At 61.2% G+C, this 15,867-nt stretch overlaps 1 protein-coding gene across 10 annotated transcripts; it reads left to right on the forward strand.

The window, feature by feature from the left end:
- Positions 1-545: 545 nt before the first annotated feature.
- Positions 546-15,201, forward strand: LOC123818205 (butyrophilin subfamily 3 member A2-like). Of its 10 annotated transcripts, none has more exons than XM_045838179.1 (13): positions 546-732; positions 1,245-1,317; positions 2,215-2,465; positions 2,697-2,946; positions 4,040-4,165; positions 7,025-7,161; positions 7,378-7,719; positions 9,327-9,608; positions 10,857-11,020; positions 11,177-11,197; positions 11,956-12,205; positions 13,366-13,406; positions 14,221-15,201. In XM_045838179.1, the coding sequence occupies exons 5-12, from the start codon at positions 4,146-4,148 to the stop codon at positions 13,371-13,373; spliced, it is 1,224 nt and encodes a 407-aa protein (XP_045694135.1). In that variant the 5' UTR covers positions 546-732; positions 1,245-1,317; positions 2,215-2,465; positions 2,697-2,946; positions 4,040-4,145; the 3' UTR covers positions 13,374-13,406; positions 14,221-15,201. The 10 variants fall into 10 exon arrangements, with proteins under 10 accessions (XP_045694135.1, XP_045694138.1, XP_045694139.1 ...); XM_045838182.1 differs by having other exon boundaries at positions 546-702; XM_045838183.1 differs by lacking the exon at positions 546-732 and having other exon boundaries at positions 1,178-1,317; positions 2,766-2,946.
- The last annotated feature ends 666 nt before the right edge of the window (positions 15,202-15,867 follow it).

Here is a 15,867-nt window from a genome sequence, read left to right on the forward strand (position 1 = left end):
ACGGAGCACTGGGGGACGGTGGTCCCAGAGGAACCGAAGAAGCAGGACATGGGCCGGGCAGCAGGGCAGGGAGGGGCAGTCGGTGGGGCCACCCAGGCCCTGTGGCTCCACGTCCTCAGCTGGCTCCCGGGACATTGGATGGGACCCCTGCCCCCTGGGCCTGCTTCTCACTGTGTGAACACTGCCCCTCCCGGGCGCTGGGGGGACTTTCCTTAGATTTCTTTGGCAGGACTGCAGGTGACTCAGTGGGTCACCGGGGTGGGGGTGGTTGCGAACTTTGACCTAAGACTGTGGCAACGGTTAAAGCTGCTCAGTCCCAGCCGCGCCCTCAGCAGAGAGCAAAGGAGGAAATTGCCTTGGGTGGGGTGAGGGGTGGGGGCAGGAGCCTGGCTCCGCCTCTCTAGCTTCTTTCTGGATGGGGTGGGGGTGGGGGGAATGGGTGGGGCAGAAATGGGTGGGCAGAGGGACCCGGAGCGGCAGTTCCTCCTGCAGAGACCACACCTGGGCTCCACAGCCGCATTCTAGCCGCGCTGCACCCCTCTTCTCCATGGTCCCCGCAGCGGTCACAGGGCAGCAAAGGGACAGGCTGGACGGGCTTTTGGTTCCTAAATGCTGTCGAACCGGGAGGGGTCTCCAGTGTTTTTCCCTTTGTGATCTGGAGTTTGCGGTCCAAGAATAAGCCCCGAGCTCCCCAGAAAGAAGGTGGGGACCCGGGGGTGGAGGAAGCACAAGGTCGGTGACTGAGAGGCCTGGACAGGTGCCTCCGGGCCGTGCAGTGCGGAGGGTGGGGGCGCCGGGAGCACCCACACAGGGTCCTCAGCAAGTGAGTCACTCCCCTGGGTGTGAGCCAACCTGCCCAGGACTCCAGAACGCGCTGCACTGACGGTGCGCTCTCAGCTGGCAACAGGGAGGAGGGAGCAGCTGCGTCCCCAGCCTTTGTTAAAGGAGGACAGACCCTCCCCTCCAGCTCCCAGGCCCACACACACGGCCATGGACGTCCATCGGGGGGAAACAGGTCACCTGTCCTCCTCGCTGGACCAGGGCTGGTTCTGGGGTGAGGCTGGGCTTCCTGTGACCCCAGGCCCCTCGTGGGGTCTGTGATCACAGCACACAATGCTCCCCAAAGTGGGCTGGGGAAGCGCCCCATGTAGACACCTTCTGTTGGTGACAGTGTGGACCCGGGAGCCTAAGGCTGGGGAGACGTGGAAGCAGGAACAGTGAAGCTGTGTCCCCCCGACCCCCAGGTGTCCCGAGGGGACAGTGTTCCTGAGCAGTGCAACTCCACGGCGGACACGGTGTGCTGCCCACCTGGTCCAGGTGAGAGGGGGTCCTGTTGTTAAGGGGTCTGTCTGAGGAGAGGAAACCCCACGACCCGGGGGAGCCGTCTGACGGGGGCAGTGCAGTTCCTGCTCCTTCCCATCAGCCCTGGGACCAGCAGCGCCCCCTCCCCCTCGGCCCCCAGCAAGCCTGAGTTACTTTCTGGGACGGACCCCCTGTTCAGGACGGGTCACAGACACAGAATCCAGTGACATGTGGCCTGTGTGCCCGGCTTCTCTCGTTTAGGCTGGTGTCCCCAGCCCCTGGGTCATGGTGGGACCTGCCAGGGCGTCACCTCTCTGTGTGGCCGAGGGACACTCAGACGTAGGTGCAGACAGACACGTGTTCTCTCTGGTGGTGGAGTTATCTCTCTTGCTCTTTGACTAAGAGACATTTTTAAACAAACAGACCCTGAGCCCTGACCGCTCTGTGACAAGGACAGCTTTTCAGTAAGTGGTGTTGGGGACCCTGGACGTCCCCAGGCCCGGTAGGAGTTGTGCCCTGATGTCACAGCAGACGGAGAAACTAACTCACAGCGACTCAAAGACCCACCTGCACGGTCTGAAGACGACAGAACCCCTGGAGGGGTCAGAGGGGACATGTCATCGTGTTGGATGGTGTTTGGGGTGCATGTGACATGGGGTCATCTGGGGAGTGTGTCTGTCTCAGTGCCTCACTGAGCCCTGTTCCCCGGTGTGTCCACGGTCCTGCGATGACAGGGGTCCTCCGTCCTGTGGTGGCGAGTTCCAGTGGGTGTGCGTGTGTCTGTGCGCACACACGGCCGCTCTGTCCGTCTGTGCATCTCACTGAGGGGGGTCCGTGTCTCCCCCTCGTGAGCGGTGTTGCCGTGGTCGCGCGGTGCAGGTGCCCGGACCGAGGGTTTTCTCGTCCTTCCAGAGCGCACGTGCGGTCGGTCTGTCTGGACTTGGTCCCACGGCTGCTGTTAACTCTGTCGGCGTCTGACTTTACTGAGACGTTTTCGGTTTCTCCCGACGCCAGAGCGCAGACAGCGGTGGTTTGGTCGGGAGCTGTTTCTTGTTCCCCCGTCTGTCTACCACCTGTGTCTTCTGAACAAGTCGAAAGATCCCAGCCCGCGTGCAGCGGGACCCCGAGCGGTGCGAGCGACTAGTCGGAGCCCCTGGAGCGGAGTGAGTGACAGCCCGGGCTGGGGGCGGGGTCCGGGCGCCGCGGGAGGACGGGGCGGGGCCTCTGCGGGGTCTTCCGGGTGCTCCCCGCTGCGGCCCCTCCCCCACCCGGAGCCGCCTGAAGGGGAACAGCCCGGCAGCCATCCCGGTGCTTCTCTGCTGAGCCCCAGGCTCCCGCGCTCAGGGAGGATCGGCCCCTCGGCCGTCTGAAGGGTGGCGCGCTTTTTTTTTAAGCATCCGCTTCCTGTCTTGGCTCCTCGGGACTCCGTGGGGCACAGTTCTAAGGAAGTCGCTCTCGTGCAGCCAGTCCGCCCTGGACCGGTCTGTGATTCCGGTCGCCACTCATCCGACCTGGAGGACCCACGCGGGCAGCCGCGTAATTGAAACCACGACACCCGGCTGAGCCGCTGCTCCGGGGCGGGGCTCGCTCCGGTCGCCTCGCTCCCCTCTCCCGACTCTGCCGCCGCTCCTCGTCCGGGCGCAGGTGGGTACCGGGCGCTCGGGGAGGGCAGCCCCTGCAGCCGGGCCGGCGTTGCCCCGGGTGGACAACATCGCGCGCAAAGTGAGAGCTCTGAGCCGGGTCCGGCGCGGGTGGGGGAGGGGGAGACCCGCCGCCTTCTGTTCTGACCTCCGGACCCCAGATGCTCTATGGAAGAGCCCGGGTGGGGGTGGGGAACAGAACGCCGAGTTCGGCTGCGCTTTGCCAGTAGCCGGGTTCCTAACACGCCCATAATGGGCCCGGCCCTCGGCCCGTGGTTGGGGTCCCCTGGTCTCCGGGCAGCCAGTGCCCGGGCGGTCCCGGACCGCCTTCCTCCAGCCCTGCTGAGCCGAGGGTCCCAGGCGCCCCGGGCGGGGGCTGCCTCTGCTCGGCGGGGTGCCCGCCCTGCTGCAGGTGATGGTGGCGCTGGGGAACCTCAGGGGGGTCCCCAGTTTTCTGAGGGGCCTGGAGACTGTCCACGTTCTGCTCGGGCCTCTGTGGAGCCTGTCTGCGGACTCCTTGCCTGCGGGTCCGTGGGGGTGTCTGTGGGGGAAGGGTGGCTGCGAGTTCGGGGCGCGGGGACCAGATTTCCTAGGGAGGAGCCAGGCGGGAGCCCGGGGCGGGGCGTAGGGACGCGTTTGCAGGTGCTGCCACACCCAAACCCACCCCTTGGAGGGTGGCCGGAGTGGTTCTCTTAAGAAGCCTGGTCTATTATTTGCTAAAAATCAACTCCAGTGGGACGGGGCAGACACCTCTTTCTGGACGACCAGTGCTGCCCCTGCGCACAGCCCGGAAGCTGCAGAGCGGCCCTGGGGGGAGGAGTGGGCGTGAGCTTGGGGGTGCCCACTCAGCACCCCTCTTCCCCAAGCTGCAGCATCTTGAGAAGAGCCGAGGGTGAGTCAGGTCCCCAGCCCCTGGGACACATGGAGCCGGATTCTGTCCAGAGGGTTCCAAGGAGACAGGAGCTGAGGGTTGGTGCTGTGCTGGGGACAGGCCCCCAGGTGCTGTGGCACCTCCTCAGGCAGAGGCCGCGGGGACCAGGGGAGGTCTGTGCCCTGGGCCACACCATCACCTCTGTGCCCTCCCCCCAACCCCACAGGCCCCTAAGCCGGCAGAGTCTTCGACGTGGACCGACTCACCGAGTGCAGCCTGGGCAGACCTGGCTCCTTCACCACCCACTGCAACCCAGAGACGGCGTGCCTGCCATGTGCCCAGTGCCGGGAGGGTGAGTGGGCGCAGTGAGGCGTGGGGGTCCTTTGGTTTCTGCAGCCCGCCCTGCATCGACCTGGCTCCTAGGAATCACCTGAAGGGCAGGTGTCACAGGTGAACAGGGTGACCGGGCTGCCAGGACACGTGTCTACGAGGATGACACACGTCTGTGGTGAAAGGGTCCCCCTGAGGCCCCCCCCCCGGATTCAGGGCAGCTGTCCGAGAGAGGAACGCACAGGGTTCACCCTGCATCTCTGGGTGCCCCACAGTCTGTGACGGGGGCTGGGGTTCCACCACCTTCCCACCCCGCACTGCCACCAGGGCAGCGACCCTCCGCCCACAGTCCCCTGCACTGCGTGGGGGGCTTAAATGTGAGCAGGGAGTCAGGCCAGGTAGAAAGGCGGCAGCCTCCCCCCTGACCTGTCTGCCTCACTGAGGAATAAACCGCAAGGCATGGACAATAAATATATTTTAGGGTTCCTCGTTCTTCTGAGGAGAAAGCCATCGGCGCTTTGACAAAGACAGCCTGAGTCTGCGCTTTTGTTCAGGCAGCGAGGCCGGTGTGACAGAGTTGCTCCTGCCGACCCTGAGCTCAGTGTGTCCCCCATCGCGTGTCCCCTCTTCATCTCCTTTCTCGGTTCCTCCAGCCATCAGGGCGCAGGCTGTCCGCTCTCTGGTTGACCTTGTTCCTGGGTGTTTTCTGCTTTCGGACACAATCGCAGGAGGGGGACGCAACCGCAGGAGGGGCTGAGGACACCTCCCTCTGGTTACCCATCGCTGCTGCACGGAAGTGCACCCGGTGTCCACGTTGTGTCCTGCGACCTCACTGCCTTCATTTCCACATTCTAACGGGAGTTTGCGGGTCCTCAAACGGCCCTACGTACCGCGTCCTGCCGTCTGCGAGCAGTGCGAAGGCTCCTCCTCCCTCTGATGTGCTTGCTGTTTGTCTCTGTCTCTTGTGACCGCTGTTGCTCGGACTCCCAGTGCTCTGGGGCGGGGGGTGGTGAGGGTGGGCGTCTGTCTTCCTCCTGATCGGACAGAGGGAGCTTTCGGCTTCTCACCGTTGCGTGTTGTGTCACGGTGTGTCTAGGAATTACGTTTGTTTGTTTGTTTAAGATTTATTTTATTTCTGTTTAGAGAGAGGGAAAGGGAGGGAGAAGGAGGGAGAGAAAGACATCTGTGTGTGGTTGCCTGGTATGCGCCTCCTACTGAAGACCTGGCCCACAACCCAAGATTGTGCCCTGAGTGGGAATCAAACCAGCGACCCTTTGGTTCCCAACCCTGCACTCAGTACACTGACCCCCACAAGCTAGGGAAAGAATTATGTTTTTATAACACGTTTATTCATAATTATAACAAAATTGGATGCACTTTATACACAGTGCTCTTGCAGATTTCACTATAATGAACAGCATTAAATGTCAGTTTTTGTATTATTGCCAGTGTCTCTTTAAAAGCATTTCTTCCCGATGTAATCTTTGGTGCTACGGATAAAACTTTTTCAGGGCGTTTGGTATACAAGGAGTGACCCAACCAGAAACAGGAAAAAAAAATAAACAAACCAGCAGTTACCTTCTGGAGGGTGGGCCCCTTGCCGTCCAGGCTTCCCCACTAGGAGAGAAAGTTCTAGGAGCCCATCTGCATCCATGACCAGCTGGCGTTGTTGTGAGAGGCTGCATTGGGCTTTACTGAATTTTTTTTGGACGACTCTCCCAGAGCACTGGCCCATTTCACAACGGGTGACTTACCAGCCCACCTGCCCACCTGCGCTGAGTGTTCAGCAGTTTTTGATAAAAACCCACATGCCCACCCTACCTATTCCCCAGATCTCACCCAGCGCGACTGTTTTTCTTTCCCGGGTGAAAAGAGTCCACAAAGGGAAACATCCCGACATCTAAGACGTGAAACAAAACAGCAGAAGCTTTACGAGGCGTCAGAGCCGCCGAGTGCAGAGAGTGTTCAGGGCGGTGGAGGGACGTCCCCACGGGTGTCCCCCATCCAGGGGGGAGCATGTGAGGGGGACCGAAGGGTAAAGGTGTGAGAATAAAAACAGTTTTGATAAATAGATTCTGGTTTTGGGTCGCCCCTGTGTACATGTGGCCAAATGCATCCACAGGAGTTCACTTTCACATGCAACACAGGATGTAATTACCATTCTGAGTTATTTAAATTTCATTCCTTTAGGTTTTATTTAAGTTGGTGTGTGATAGGAATAAAAAACAGTAAATACCCTGCAAAATATTGTAGAAATGTGTCCCCCAGTCTGGTAATTTTTAATCTTCAAATCATTGAGGTATTTTTCTTATTAATTATTAATTAATTAATTTTAATTCTGTTCAGGTACAGTTCTCTCCATTTTCCCTGAACCACTGCCCCCCAACCAAGCCATCCCCTAAAACAGTCAGATAATGTAAAGCACAGGGTGGAAAGGCCGTGAGCTTCTGCCCTGGGTGACAGGGGACCCCGTGGGAGGGGCTGAGCAGGAGGGAGGTGAAGGGGCAGGACCTGATGGCTGCTGTGTGGAGCGCGGCCTGCAGGGGGCAATTGCGGGACCGGAGACTCAGAGCCCAGGGGCCTGCCTTCCTCAGAGGGTGGTCTGGGGGGTGGGCACCTGGCTGGGGCAGGGAAGTGTGGGCCAGTGGGGGGCTTCTGAGCAGGTTCCCACAGGAGAGCCCGGTGCTCCCTGCTGGCGAGGGATAAGGTACCTGCATTACCGGTCCATGTGTCATGGCTGATTTCCACGGTGGGATCCAAGGAGAAGAGACCCCCAGGGCACATTTGCAGAGGACGCTCTGGGTCCCCAGTGATGGCGGTGGTTCCCTGATCAGCCCTGGGAAGGCAGCCTCTCCACGTGGAATGCTCCTCCTCCTTCCAGGTGGTCCCTGCTGCCCAGCCCCTGCTGGCTTCTCTCTCTGTGTGCACAGCAGGTCAGGATGGGGAGGTGCCTGGTGCCCCGACTGCCCGCCCTCCCTGTGTGCCTCGCTGTGGTCCAGCTGCTCAGCTCCTCCTCAGGTAGGACCGGCTGTGCGTCTGTGTGTCTGCATCCTTTCCCTTCGGGCCCAGTCAGAACCCGGGACCCCTCCCACCCCTGCAAGGCCTGTCCACAACGCACCTGTGTCAGGGCTGATATACCATCTAGGTGTCTATCACCTCCCCTTCCCTTCCTGGGACACCCCCTGGCCCTCTGGCCCTGCTCAGTCTGACGGGCCCCCCCCTTCTGCTGACCAGCTGAATTTGCTGTGGTCGGACCCCCCGAGCCCATCCTGGCCATGGTGGGTGAAGACGCAGACCTGCCCTGTCACCTGTCCCCAAAGATGAGCGCTGAGAACATGGAGCTGATGTGGGTGCGACCCAGCCGCAGGCAGGTAGTGCACAGGTACGCACACGGGCAGGAGGAGACGCCGGCAGAGGAGTTTCGAGGGAGAACTTCGGTTTTACGAGAGGACGTCACTGCGGGGAAGGCCGCTCTCCGGATTCACGACGTCAGCGTCTCTGACAACGGAACCTACCTGTGTTATTTCCAAGACGGAGACTTCTATGCAGAAGCCCAGGTGGAGCTGCAGGTGGCAGGTGAGCCTCAGGCTTGTTCCAGGCTCCTTTCCCTGGGCGGGGGCAGAGGCTGCAGACCTACCCCAGAGCACGTGGGCTGCTCACCAGCATCCATTCCCCGCTCCCCCCCCGCTCCATCTCTGTGCCTCTGAGGCCTGTGACACACCCAGGGGTCCCCTGGGGTGACTTCCTCCTACACCCAGTACAGAGTCCCCCACGCCGCCCACCAGTCTCAGCAGGGGAGTGGAGGTTGGGGACGGGAAGGAGGAAGAGACCTCCCCGCAGTGGGTGGAACATGGGTGTCTGGGTTCAGTGTGATCCAGACCAATGCCATCGTCCCCCAGGGGCCCGCTGTGGTGGGTCCAGGGGTCTGACCTGCAGGGACAACACCTGTGGGCCCCCGTCCCCCACCAAACCCCCGGGAACACACCTGCAGTTGCACAGGTTGTGACGTCCTCGGTGCAGGGAGGGAGGACGCTCCCCTGGGGACGGGGACACCGGGGTGTCTCAGAGAGGGGGCGTCAGGGAGGACTCGGTGCGGTTCGGGGGGATGTGGAAGCAGCGCTGGGCTCTGGGTGGGACGCGGTCAGGATGGTGGGGGTGTCACTGGTCACTCACAGTCGGCACAGGGAGGTGGGTCACTGAACACGGTTCCTCTTTCCTCTGCTGTCACCCCACCCTTGAGTGACCTTGACGTGGCCCTGACCCACCCCAGTGACGAGCGCCTTGTCTGAGGTGCTGCCCCACGAACGTGCCCGTGTCTGGGCGTCAGGGCTGCAGTTCGAGTTCTGTGGACACAGCCCTGCCCTATGGCTTCCAGTGCGGGGGGGCTGGTGGAGCAGGGGCGGTGCCAGCCCCCCGGCCTTGTCCCCGCACGGTCCCTCCTCAGCCTGCTGTCCCTTCCTGGTGACCTCGGCTCCCCCGACGGAGCCCTCCCTGCAGGACTCTGTGTATTCAGGTCCTCACTGGGCTTCTTCCCCCTCCGTGTGTTCAGGGGCGTGGGGACAGGTGGCAGTAGCTCCCCTTTTCCTGGCCCTGCATCTGCTGTCTCCGTGGGAAAGTCCTCCCCTCTGCACAGCCTCGCTGTGGGCACTTCCGGGGGAGACCCTGGAGGGAGAGCCGAGCAGCCTGGCAGTGAGGGCAGCAGCAAGAGCCTCCCGAGGGGCCTTGCACACAAGTCCCCGCTCTGGCGATGGCAGGACACCGTGTGTCTCCTCCTGCTCATGGGAGGGCACGGCCCCCACAGGTCAGGCAGCACGGACAGGGGCAGTGGCGTGAGTCCAACTTACGCGAAGGGGCACCACCTCCATGCTTGCCTAGGGAGGGGTGAGGGGCTCTGCCAGGGAGCAGCCTGTTTGGGGCAGGGGGAGGGGAGGCTGCGGCAGTCTCTAAGGGGACTTGGGGGAAGCAGCCCCTGCTCTGGCCCAGAGCCCCCTGGATCTAGCACGAGGGTCCAGCCAGGGTCAGGCAGTGGCCCCATCGGGGATCAGTGTCTGCTGCACAGCACACGCTGGGAGCAGCTCCTGGTGAGTCCCTGCTGGGCTCGTCAGTGTGGGCGCCCCTCCCTGGTGAGGAGACCCCACCAGTACAGAGGGTTCCCCGTGATTCAGCTCACTTCTCCTCCCCAGCTCTGGGCTCTGATTTCCACATTGACATGAAGGGCTACGAGGCTGGAGGAATCCGTCTGGAGTGCACGTGTGGCGGCTGGTACCCGCAGCCCCAGATCCAGTGGAGAGACGCCAGGGGACACAGCTTGTCCTCGGAGGCAGCATCTGCGGCTGCAGACCCCCAGGGCCTTTATGCAGCCTCAGCGTCTGTGATCCTGGAAGGCGGCTCTGGGGAGGGGGTCTCCTGTGTCATCAGAAATCCCCTGCTGGGCCCGGAGAGGTCAGCCAGGCTTTCCATCGCAGGTGAGTGCCCTGCCCCCTGCCCTGGGCTCCTTGGTGCCCCTGGGGGAAGGTTCGGGGTCTGCTGCTGACCTGGGTCCCCAAGAGACATCAGGGCACAGAGCAGGGACCTGTGGCTTCTTTCCCTGAAGGGGTTTATGTCACAGACACCTTCTGAGCACTTCCTGCCACACACGGAGCCAGGCAGTGGGACGTGGGGACAGAGGGGAAAGTTCAGCAAACACACCAGGAGGGGAAAGTAGGTACACCCCAAATCTCAGTGAAAGGGCTAATCTCCTTACACATAAAGGAACACCGTGGATAAAAGAGCAAAAAGGGGAATCATCAGTTCCCAGGAAGGTAAAACTCCCAGGAGGATGACAAATCTGACCGAACAGGGAACAATTTCCACCTGGGAATTTGGCAGCAGCAGGACAAACGAGGGGGTGCGCGCCCTCTGGTGGCGGGCTGTGGGGAGACAGCCCCGTAGCCGTCTGTGCTCCTGGTGTTGGATGGTGTTGGGGTGGGTCGGCCCCCGTGCTGTGGGGGCGCAGGGCCGTCTGCACCTGAACTGCTCACTGACTGATGCAAAACCCACTTCTGGGGACCACCTGACGGGCAGCCTGCAGCGGTGGGACGTGACGCCTGTGACTGGGTATTTTCAAACCAGTGACCCCCAGGACAAAGGGCAGAGCCTAGGGGTGCCCACTAGAGGGCACCCGGTGTGCAGTGGGCGCTGCGCTGTGGGAGAGACACGGGCCTGCTCGCTGTGCTGGAGCGGGCAGTGACCGAGACACAGGACGGGACGGACGGCATCCACAGCAGCTGCATAGGGGCTGTTTCCACTATAAACAAGATGAAATAAACTATTCAGTTTTCAAAACAATGAAACCTGCGTGGCACTCACCCTGCGTCAGGCACTGCATAAGCACTAACTGAATGCTCTCACTGATCAGGACGCAGCGACAGACGGTTACGTCATTCGTTCAAGGTCACAGCCCTGGTGGGCAGGAGACCCGGGACTGGAACCCAGGCCCCCAGCCCCAGAGTCTGTTCTTCACCACCAGACTCTGCTGACTGAGGGGGGCAGGTAGTCAGTGGGGGACGGGGTGCAGAGGGGATGTCAGTGACACTGTGTGTGCGTCCTCATGCTCTATCTCATCCCATGGGGGGGAGATATTTCAGGAAAACCGTCCTGACTGTGTGGCAATGAGAGTCTGGGCGCTCTGGGGACAGAAGATCCCTTCAGGGGCTGACGCTACCCCTTCGCAGGTGCCTTCTTCAGGGACACACAGCCTTGGATGGTGGTGCTCCTGATCGTGCTGGGTATCGTGCTGGTCGTGGTGGTGGTGGTGGAGGTGGTGGTGGTGTGCTTGCTGCGGCGACACTGGAAGAGGAGCCAGGCACCGTCTCAGGATGAGGGGAGAGAGCACGAGGTGAGAAGGAAGCAGTGGGCGCAGAGCTGGTGGGGGGGGCGCCCAAGGTGAGGCCCAGATGCAGGTCATTGCCACCTCCCTGCGCCGCCCACACCCACCAACCAGATCCTCCTCTGCACCTCCTAGACCGGACTTTCTTTTTCTGTTTATGTCCAGAGACGCTGCAGGACCAGCTCGGTAAGCCCCCATCCCTGTCCCTGTGCGTCCCCAGCATGCGCAGCTCAGCCTTTCGGGCGGCGTCCGCTCCCCCCACTAGAGCCCGGAGCGGCCGTGCTGGGGAAGACCCCACTCTGCTGGCCTAGACCTGGGGGTGCACAGGGAGGCGCAGAGGACACGGGGCTTGTACGGCTTCCCGGGGCTGCGAAACGTCCTCCCCAACTCGGGGCTGAAAGACACAGAACTGACCGTGTCCCGGATGTGGAGGCCACAAGTCTGACCCAGGTGTTAGGGCGGGCGTAGGGGGGCCGGGCTTCCTCCAAGGCCCTGGGGGCAGGTCCCGCCTGTCCCTGCACTCACCTCGTCTCGGGTGACCAGCTGTCCAGGGGTGCTCCTTGGTGTGAGCGCCCATCAGTCAGCACCGGCCTCTGTCCTCACCCGGCCTCTTCCCCGTGGGTCTGTCTCCTGATGACCCTCAGTGGGCACTGGACGTAGGGCCCACTCTCGCCCAGTACGGCTCCCTGGTCTGCAAAGGCGGCATTTCCAGGTCACAGGGCTCTGGATGTAGCCCTGTCTTGCTGGGTTCACACATAGCCCCCCTGTCTCCGACTCCCTGCAGAGTTGGGGGGCCACCCTGCACCTGACCCCACAAAGTACTTTTCTCTGCTACTGCACGGCCCCGGCTGAGCTATCAGATGAGGTGGCATTTCCCCCAGAAGCGGTTGGGGAGGGCTGCGCTGCAGGCCCCTGCCATCAAAAGTCACGGCTTTCTTCTTCAGTCACAGGGAGGCACCCAGCCCAGGGTGAATCTGCTGCCCGAGGATGCAGAGCGGGGCCCACCAGCTGCCGGCGCAGACACCAGACCACTGCTGCAGCAGCAGGGCGCAGCCGTGCGGTCCCCTGAGGACTCTGAGGCCAGTGTCGAGCTGCAGGCGGTGGTGCCCGCAGGGGGCATGGCCAACCCACAGCAGGCGCTGCAGACCCAGGTGCCTCCAGGGGGTGGCAGCCCCCATCCACACCTCAGAGAAGGTGAGGGGCATCTGGGTAAGCGTGACAGCAAGGACCCCTGTGTCTGTGGCGCACGTGCCGTGTGTGTGCAGGGCGTGCACAGTGCTGCCCTGTGTGCCCTAACTTCCCGTCTGAGTTTCCCCGGTGACCGAGACGCAGCCCCACAGACCAGGCAGCTTAAAGGACAGAATGTCAGTGTCTCCCTGTGCTGGGGGCAGATGTTCAGGTTCCCGTGGCGTTGTCCCCGTGTGTGAGTCTGTGTCCCTAAAAGAGGACACTGGTCTTGTTGTGTTGCGGCCTCATTTGGACAGGTCACGTCTACAGCGACCCAGTTTCCAGACAAGGCCACACTCTTGGCTGCTGGGCTTAGGACACCCACATCTTTGGGGACACAGTGCAGCCTGTGACAGCCCCCACCACACCTGTTGTCTGAGGGAACGGTGGCTCCCCGGGGCCACTGAGACCCAGGGGCCCAGCTCTCCCAGGTCCCACCGCTGGGAGGGCACTGCCTGGTGGAGGCCCGGCTCATGGGCACTGACCCCTCAGTGTCCAGCGCGCACCGGACTCTGAGGTCTTGTGGCCCCAGCACCTCCTGTGTGCTGCGTGTGTCATCGGGAGTGGGTAGGACCGGAGGCAGGGTGCACACACGGCATCGCGTGTGCCTGTGGGACAGAAGCTGGCCTCACGTCCAGCTGTGCCCGGGAGAGACTCACTGTCCTCCAGGCCATGGAGACTCACAGCCTCCATCGGGGGCTGTAACGAGGCCATGGCAGCTGAGTAGGACTTCACGGACTAGTAGACGTTCCCTACGGGGCCCTGGGGAGGAGGACCCTTCAGGAAGGGGGACAGTGTGCACAGGGTGTCGGAAGGGTGCAGAGCCTGTCCAGCGTCCAGTGCAGGCTGGGGTCCCTCCAGGGAAGGGCACTGGGAAGCCCAGTGTTGCCCCGGCCCAGGCCGTGTCCTGGGGAGTGTGACCCAGAGGGCGGCTGGGCTGTGCGCTCTCTGCCCCTTCTGAGAGGCCGGGCCCCGTCCCCAGACACTGACTGGACAGCGTGTGGAGGCCCCGCTGCCCCCACCCACCCTGCCCACCCAAACTTGGGTTGTTCTGTTTCCTCGGGATTTTGCCAGGAAGCTGCCCCGGTGTCTCCTCCTGGAACAATTTTATTTCCTTCTCTCCGCAGCAATATGAACAAGCGTGTTTTGAAGGACGGGTCTCATGAGGGTAAGTCCCCCAAAACCTTCTTTTGTAGTGACTTTCGAGGTGTGACGTCACGACCCAACGTCCTTTCTTCTGGCAAGCGGGACCCTGGGCCCACAGGCAGCTCAGGGACGTCCCGTGGGCATCAGACTCTCGGTCCGACACTCACTGCAGGCAGGAGGGCACACGGGCCTCTGTCCAGTGTCAGTTCTGGCCGTGAGGACAGACGCAGGCGGCCCTGCGTTACTGCGCATCCACGGGTTTGAGCAGGAACGTGAGTGGCCGGTAGGAAGGCCTGGGTGACCCAGGCCTGGTGAGGCCGCGGGGACTGCGGCGCTGCTGTCAGTGGGACGGGGGTGAGGGTTTCCTGCGGCACCAGCGACAGGCCGCGTGCTGCTTGTACTCTCGTCCTCTGACAGCTCAGGGAGACCCCCCACGTGGCAGATCCAAAGGTCAGACAGTCGGGAGCCCCAGCGAGGTTACAGACCTCGCCCCTGCTGCCCGCACAGCCGCTCTGGTCCCGCGGGTCAGCAGGGGGGCGCCTCAGTGGACACCTCACCCCGGGGCTTCCCCCCTCGGGCCCCCGCAGGGCCCTCTGCCGGGCTCCCTGGCTCCGTGTGAATGAGCGTCAGGCCTGTCAGGAGCCCGGCCGGGTCGTGTCCTACCGCGCTCTCCTGTCCCCCTGCCTGGTCCCTTCTGCGAGGGCAGCCTGGGCGCCCAAGGCCTCCTGCGGACCCTGGACCTGGTTGCCAGCTGGGACCCCCACAGCGCACAGCACACGCCACGCCTGCCTCCCAGGGACGAGGCCAAGGCTCCCTCCGTGATTTTCTCTTTTCAGCCACGAACAATCTACTCCGAAATCGGGCAGGAGGTTCCACAATCTAGCTGGAGGAACCTCATGTTCATGAGATCCAAGGGACTGGAGGAGAACGACCTTGTCATCTGTGAGCACGGGGACCCGGGGACCCTGGCGGAGCAGCAGCACAGGATACTGCCGCGCTGGCAGAGCGAGCTGGGGCGAGCCGCGTCCCCCTTCAGACTCATGGCGGCCCTCCGTGAGATGCGGCTGCGGGAGCGTCTGGAGAATGTTAGCAATGAGCTGGTGCGGAAGGTGTCTTAGGTCGTGAGGACGCAGAGCCCCGAACTGGAGTCAGCTCCTTTGGCAACGACTGGGACTTAGCAGCATCCTGGGTGCTGACCTTCCCCAGGTCCCTTCCCGTGGGCGCCTTCACAGGTCCCAGGTGGGACGGAGCCCCTCCGTGTCCAAGGAGCTTCTTCTGGAAGCTTCCGACGGGGAGGTTCACGCAAGGTGGGGCCCCTCTGCCTGCAGCCCATGTGGCCTACAGGCTGGCCCTCAGGGGACTCCAGGGGCCTTGAGCTGCTTGGAAAGGGACCCACTGGCTGTGCTCGGTGGGCCCACGAGCCGTGGCCTCCTCCAGAAACAGAGGCCAGGATGGCTGGCTGGTCACGTGTGTGACCCCAGCAGCTCACTCCTTGGTCTCCTTGGCACTGCGATGCCCCCCGGCTTCCACTTGGGAGCGCCATACCTGGGTGACACTTAAGTCAGTCCATGACAGATAAACTAGTGGCCACTCAGCTGTCACCAGGTTAGCTGGGGTGGGGCATGGGGACAGTCTCATGCCAGGTTTAAATGCCTTTGTACAGTTCTCTAGACAATCAGCATATGTGCTCTTCCAGTTTTCTTTATGTGTTAACATTTCTCTTACATAGTGTGTTCACATGTTTGTACAAATTTTTTTACCCAGTAAAATTTATATATTTTTTTATTTTTTAAAGTTTTTAAAATATATTTTATTGATTATGCTATTACAGTTGTCCCATTTCCCCCCTTCACTCCCCTCCACCCTGTACCCCCTCTCCCACCCACATTCCCCCCTTTAGTTCATGTCCATGGGTCATACTTATAAGTTCTTTAGCTTCTAGATTTCCCGTACTATCCTTACCCTCCCCCTATCTGTTTTCAACCTACATTCTACGCTACTTATTCTCCGTACCTTTTCCCCCTCTCTCCTCCTCCCACTCCCCTGTTGCTAACCCTCCATGTGATCTCCATTTCTGTGGTTCTGTTCCTGTTCTAGTTGTTTGGTTCGTTTCTTTTGGTTTTGCTTTAGGTGTGGTTGTTAATAATTGTGAGTTTGCTGTCCTTTTACTATAGATGTTTTTTCTTTATCTTCTTTTCTTAGATAAGTCCCTTTAGCATTTCATAAAACAAGGACTTGTTGATGAAGAATTCTTTTAACTTGACCTTATCTGAGAAGCACTTTATCTGCCCTTCCATTCTAAATGAGAGCTTTGCTGGGTAGAGCAATCTGGGATGTAGGTCCTTGCCTTTCATGACTTGGAATACTTCTTTCCAGCCCCTTCTTGCCTGCAAGGTCTCTTTTGAGAAATCAGCTGACAGTCTGATGGGAACTCCTTTGTAGGTGACTGTCCCCTTATCTCTTGCTGCTTCTAGGGTTCTCTC

Source organism: Phyllostomus hastatus, unplaced genomic scaffold (assembly GCF_019186645.2).
Source record: "Phyllostomus hastatus isolate PE091 unplaced genomic scaffold, TTU_PhHast_1.1 phas_contig_26, whole genome shotgun sequence".
In the NCBI taxonomy this organism is placed as follows: domain Eukaryota; kingdom Metazoa; phylum Chordata; class Mammalia; order Chiroptera; family Phyllostomidae; genus Phyllostomus; species Phyllostomus hastatus.